The sequence below is a fragment of the Caretta caretta genome, chromosome 12, assembly GCF_965140235.1.
Source record: "Caretta caretta isolate rCarCar2 chromosome 12, rCarCar1.hap1, whole genome shotgun sequence".
Classification (NCBI taxonomy): Eukaryota; Metazoa; Chordata; order Testudines; family Cheloniidae; genus Caretta; species Caretta caretta.
Window position 1 is genome coordinate 16843339 of NC_134217.1, and position 6533 is coordinate 16849871.

The following is a 6533-nucleotide window of genomic DNA, read 5'->3' on the forward strand; positions in this document are numbered from 1 at the left end:
CCTTCTGGCAGCAGACGGTGCAATACGATTGGTAGTCGTCCTCATCGTGTCCGAGGTGCTCCTGGCCGCGTCGGCTGGGAGCGCCTGGGCAGACATGGGCGCAGGGACTAAATTTGGAGTGACTTGACCAGGTCATTCTCTTTAGTCCTGCAGTCAGTCCTATTGAACCGTCTTATGGTGAGCAGGCAGGCGATACGGACTGCTAGCAGTCGTACTGTACCATCTTCTGCCAGGCAGGCAAGAGATGAGGATTGCTAGCAGTCGTATTGCACCATCTTCTGCCAGGCAGGCAAGAGATGGGGATGGCTAGCAGGCGTACTGTACCATCTTCTGCCAAGCAGCCATGAGATGTGGATGGCATGCAGTCCTTCTGCACCGTCTGCTGCCAGCCAAAGATGTAAAAGATAGATGGAGTGGGTCAAAACAAGAAATAGACCAGATTTGTTTTGTACTCATTTGCCTCCTCCCCTGTCTAGGGGACTCATTCCTCTAGGTCACACTGCAGTCACTCACAGAGAAGGTGCAGCGAGGTAAATCTAGCCATGTATCAATCAGAGGCCAGGCTAACCTCCTTGTTCCAATAACAACGATAACTTAGGTGCACCATTTCTTATTGGAACCCTCCGTGCAGTCCTGCCTGAAATACTCCTTGATGTACAGGCACCCCCTTTGTTGATTTTAGCTCCCTGAAGCCAACCCTGTAAGCCGTGTCGTCAGTCGCCCCTCCCTCCGTCAGAGCAACGGCAGACAATCGTTCCGCGCCTTTTTTCTGTGCGGACGCCATACCACGGCAAGCATGGAGCCCGCTCAGCTCACTTTGGCAATTAGGAGCACATTAACCACCACACGCATTATTCAGCAGTATATGCAGCACCAAAACATGGCAACGCGATACCGGGCGAGGAGGCGACGTCAGCGCGGTCCCGTGAGTGATCAGGACATGGACACAGATTTCTCTGAAAGCATGGGCCCTGACAATGCATGCATCATGGTGCTAATGGGGCAGGTTCATGCTGTGGAACGCCGATTCTGGGCTCGGGAAACAAGCACAGACTGGTGGGACCGCATAGTGTTGCAGGTCTGGGACGATTCCCAGTGGCTACGAAACTTTCGCATGCGTAAGGGCACTTTCATGGAACTTTGTGACTTGCTTTCCCCTGTCCTGAAGCGCATGAATACCAAGATGAGAGCAGCCCTCACAGTTGAGAAGCGAGTGGCGATAGCCCTGTGGAAGCTTGCAACGCCAGACAGCTACCGGTCAGTTGGGAATCAATTTGGAGTGGGCAAATCTACTGTGGGGGCTGCTGTGATGCAAGTAGCCCACGCAATCAAAGATCTGCTGATATCAAGGGTAGTGACCCTGGGAAATGTGCAGGTCATAGTGGATGGCTTTGCTGCAATGGGATTCCCTAACTGTGGTGGGGCTATAGATGGAACCCATATCCCTATCTTGGCACCGGAGCACCAAGCCGCCGAGTACATAAACCGCAAGGGGTACTTTTCAATAGTGCTGCAAGCTCTGGTGGATCACAAGGGACGTTTCACCAACATCAACGTGGGATGGCCGGGAAAGGTGCATGATGCTCGCATCTTCAGGAACTCTGGTCTGTTTCAAAAGCTGCAGGAAGGGACTTTATTCCCAGACCAGAAAATAACTGTTGGGGATGTTGAAATGCCTATATGTATCCTTGGGGACCCAGCCTACCCCTTAATGCCATGGCTCATGAAGCCGTACACAGGCAGCCTGGACAGTGGTCAGGAGCTGTTCAACTACAGGCTGAGCAAGTGCAGAATGGTGGTAGAATGTGCATTTGGACGTTTAAAGGCGCGCTGGCGCAGTTTATTGACTCGCTTAGACCTCAGCGAAACCAATATTCCCACTGTTATTACTGCTTGCTGTGTGCTCCACAATATCTGTGAGAGTAAGGGGGAGACGTTTATGGCGGGGTGGGAGGTTGAGGCAAATCGCCTGGCTGCTGGTTACGCGCAGCCAGACACCAGGGCGGTTAGAAGAGCACAGGAGGGCGCGGTACGCATCAGAGAAGCTTTGAAAAACAGTTTCATGACTGGCCAGGCTACGGTGTAAAAGTTCTGTTTGTTTCTCCTTGATGAACCCCCCCGCCCCTTGGTTCACTCTACTTCCCTGTAAGCTAACCACCCTCCCCTCCTCCCTTTAATCATTGCTTGCAGAGCCAATAAAGTCATTGCTGCTTCACAGTCATGCATTCGTTATTCATTCATCACACAAATAGGGGGATGACTACCAAGGTATCCCAGGAGGGGTGGTGGAGGAGGGAAGGAAAATGCCACACAGCACTTTAAGCACAGCACTTTAAAAGTTTACAACTTTAAAATTTATTGAATGACAGCCTTCTTTTTTTTGGGCAATCCTCTGTGGGGGAGTGGCTGGTTGGCCGGAGGCCTCCCCACCGTGTTCTTGGGCGTCTGGGTGTGGAGGCTATGGAACTTGGGGAGGAGGGCGGTTGGTTACAGAGGGGCTGCAGTGGCAGTCTGTGCTCCAGCTGCCTTTGCTGCAGCTCAACCATACACTGGAGCATACTGGTTTGGTCCTGCAGCAGCCTCAGCATTGAATCCTGCCTCCTCTCATCACGCTGCCGCCACCTTTGAGCTTCAGCCCTGTCTTCAGCCCGCCACTTACTCTCTTCAGCCCGCCACTTACTCTCTTCAGCCCTCCACCTCTCCTCCCGGTCATTTTGTGCTTTCCTGCACTCTGACATTATTTGCCTCCACGCATTCGTCTGTGCTCTGTCAGTGTGGGAGGACAGCATGAGCTCGGAGAACATTTCATCGCGAGTGCGTTTTTTTTTCTTTCTAAGCTTCACTAGCCTCTGGGAAGGAGAAGATCCTGTGATCATTGAAACACATGCAGCTGGTGGAGAAAAAAAAAGGGACAGCGGTATTTAAAAAGACACATTTTATAAAACAGTGGCTACACTCTTTCAGGGTAAACCTTGAAAGTTAACATTACATACATAGCACATGTGCTTTCGTTACAAGGTCGCATTTTGCCTCCTCCCACCGCGTGAACGGATTTTGGTTGAATGCCAGCAAACATACACTGCAATGCTTTGTTCTACAGTGATTCCCCAGTACGTGTTGCTGGCCTGGAGTGGTAAAGTGTCCTACCATGAAGGACGAAATAAGGCTGCCCTCCCCAGAAACCTTTTGCAAAGGCAGAACCGCAAATGCCAGGGCAAAGTAATCCTTTCACATGCTTGCTTTTAAACCATGTATAGCATTTTAAAAGGTACACTCACCAGAGGTCCCTTCTCCGCCTGCTGAGTCCAGGAGGCAGCCTTGGGTGGGTTCGGGGGGTACTGGCTCCAGGTCTAGGGTGAGAAACAGTTCCTGGCTGTCGGGAAAACCGGTTTCTCCGCTTGCTTGCTGTGAGCTATCTACAACCTCCTCCTCATCATCTTCTTCGTCCCCAAAACCTACTTCTGTATTGCCTCCATCTCCATTGAAGGAGTCAAACAACACGGCTGGGGTAGTGGTGGCTGAACCCCCTAAAATGGCATGCAGCTCATCATAGAAGCGGCATGTTTGGGGCTCTGACCCAGAGCGGCCGTTCGCCTCTCTGGTTTTCTGGTAGGCTTGCCTCAGCTCCTTCAGTTTCACGCGGCACTGCTTCGGGTCCCTGTTATGGCCTCTGTCCTTCATGCCCTGGGAGATTTTCAGAAAGGTTTTGGCATTTCGAAAACTGGAACGGAGTTCTGATAGCACGGATTCCTCTCCCCAAACAGCGATCAGATCCCGTACCTCCCGTTCAGTCCATGCTGGAGCTCTTTTGCGATTCTGGGACTCCATCATGGTCACCTCTGCTGATGAGCTCTGCATGGTCACCTGCAGCTTGCCACGCTGGCCAAACAGGAAATGAGATTCAAAAGTTCGCGGTTCTTTTCCTGTCTACCTGGCCAGTGCATCTGAGTTGAGAGCGCTGTCCAGAGCGGTCAGAATGGAGCACTCTGGGATAGCTCCCGGAGGCCAATACCATCGAATTGTGTCCACAGTACCCCAAATTCGAGCCGGCAACGTCGATTTAAGCGCTAATCCACTTGTCAGGGGTGGAGTAAGGAAATCGATTTTAAGAGCCCTTTAAGTCGAAATAAAGGGCTTCATTGTGTGGACGGGTGCAGGTTTACATCGATTTAACGCTGCTAAATTCGACCTAAAGTCCTAGTGTAGACCAGGGCTAAGGTGCCACAAGTACTCCTTTTCTTTTTGCGAATACAGACTAACACGGCTGTTCCTCTGAAACCTGTCATTATTTATACAGATAAGCTAAAGCCAATTTAACATAGGAGACAAAAGGAAGCAGAAACTGACAAATATACATACATATCTTATTTGCATACTAACGTTTACCAATCTCCTAGCTCAGTAGGAGCTCTAAGTTAATTAGTTTGAGGACCCATTGTCTCACACTCCTTAATGTTTCTCTTCCTGACAACTATATTTCAACAAACCTTTCAAGCAGCATTTCTTTAATGAATTATAATTCAATATAATTCATTCTACTTTCACAGTTTAAAAAAAAAATCCCAAAAGATAATAGTCAATACAACAAGGTGCAGGCTTGCACCTATTCTCCAACCTCTGTTGAAGCAGGGACTCTATAGCTTCTATGCCAGAGGTGGGCAAACTACGGCCCGCGGGAACCTCCTGCCCGGCCCCTGAGCTCCTGGCCCGGGAGGCTGGGCCCCAGCCCCTCCCCTGCTGCCCCCCTCCCCTGCACCTCAGCTCACTGTGCCACGAGCGCCATGCTGTGGGTTGTGGGGCTGCGAGCTCCTGGGGAAGCGCATGGCACGGCTGTAGTGCCGCCAGCCACCGGTGTTCCAAGCAGCATGGGAGGGGACGGGGGGGAGGGTTGGATAGAGGGCAGGGGAGTTCGGGGTGATGGTCAGGGGTGTGGATAGGGGTTGGGACGGTCAGAGGGCAGGGAACAGGGGGGTTGGATGGGGCAGGGGTCCTGGGGGGGCAGTCAGGAAGGGGGGTTGGATGGGGCGGCTGGGGGCAGTCAGGGGACAGGGAGAAGGGGGGATGGATGGGGCAGGAGTCCTGGGAGGGGGAGAGCGCCATCAGGAGGCGAGAAGCAGGGTGGGGGATAGGAGGCGGGGGCCGGGCCATGCCTGGCTGTTTGGGGAGGCACAACCTCCCCTAAATGGCCCTCCATATAATTTCTGAAACCCGATGCGGCCCTCAGGCAAAAAGGTTTGCCCGCCCCTGCTCTGTGCCATGTCCATCGTCAAACACACTGAAGTATCCTAGACCCAATGGAAAGACCACTTCCAAAGATAAGAGGATTGTTCAGTCTCCATTCAGCCCTTGGTCTTTTTTCTGATGCTGCCAAAAAGGAGCCAAATGAGGTGATTTTGTGATTTTTGTGGGCAAGGAGGAGATGCTGGAGGCCCAAGTATATTTTAATTTCAAAGCCAGGGAAGAGATTCAGCAGTACATGCAAGATGTGCGACAAAATCTCCTGCACTGTTTTAAAAATCTCAACAACCAAGAATAAGAGGGAATAGGATAGAGATATACAAAAAGATTAATACTATGAATGAGGTAAATCAGCCTCTTCTACTTACCCTCCTCTATAATACAAAAGCAAGGGCACATAACTGAAGGGCATAGAATTTAATACTGATAAAAAATAATGTATACAATACAGAATTAACCTGAGGAACTTAGCATCGCTAGCGTTTACTGAAGCACACTCTTTCCATCCTCTCTTCATATGGACATCTTTCTATGCCTCGGATTATTTCATTTCCTGACTCTGGTTTTGCTTCTGATCTTTTATTTGCTTTTAGACTGCTGCTTTCTGAGTTTTCACTGAACAGTCTATGACACCTCAAGTCTTCTTTCCTAAAGGGTTATGGTTCATGTAGAACCCACCAATGTGTACGAGTACTTCAAATTATTCCTCCTACTGTCCATTAAGTTGTATTTGTCAACAAATTACAAGTGTTCAAAGCACTGAAAAACAGAGATTGAAAAATTATGCCAGAAAAAAAAAACCCCAGATGAAATCATGGCTCCATAGACATCAATGGCAAACTCCTATTGACTTCAACAGAGCCAGGATTTCACACATAGTTCTTTGAGAAAGAAAAGGGCCTAGGTGTCTCTGAAATTACAGTCACAGGCATTGAGCTGATAAGAAAGGTGTTGTTGGCTCTTCGGTGTATCTTGTGTGTGCAAAGCAATTCTAAAAGAGGTGATTCACAGGCCCTGTCTACATAGGAAAGGTGTTTATATATAACCTAAGGTGTGAATTTAAAGTGATATTTTACCAATATGATCACCACCACCCTCACCCATAGACACTCTTATTCCAATATGAAAGTGTCTTTATTTGGTTTTATCTTATGTTGTGCAAAAAACGGGGCTGAGATCATCTGAAAAAAGTTATTCTTATACTGGGATAAGAGAGTATCTATGAGGGGTTATGATGATGTAACTATGTTGGTGTAACTGGTAGAACTTTCCTATTTGGACAAGGCATAAGGAGG

General features: G+C 49.5%; 1 protein-coding gene across 1 annotated transcript; it reads right to left on the reverse strand.

The window, feature by feature from the left end:
• Nucleotides 1-2348: 2348 nt before the first annotated feature.
• LOC142068674 (uncharacterized) lies at nt 2349-3858 on the reverse strand. The gene is made up of 2 exons (XM_075118440.1): nt 3279-3858; nt 2349-2890 (listed from the first exon to the last, which is right to left on the reverse strand). The coding sequence occupies exons 1-2, from the start codon at nt 3856-3858 to the stop codon at nt 2349-2351; spliced, it is 1122 nt and encodes a 373-aa protein (XP_074974541.1).
• Between the last annotated feature and the right edge of the window lie 2675 nt (nt 3859-6533).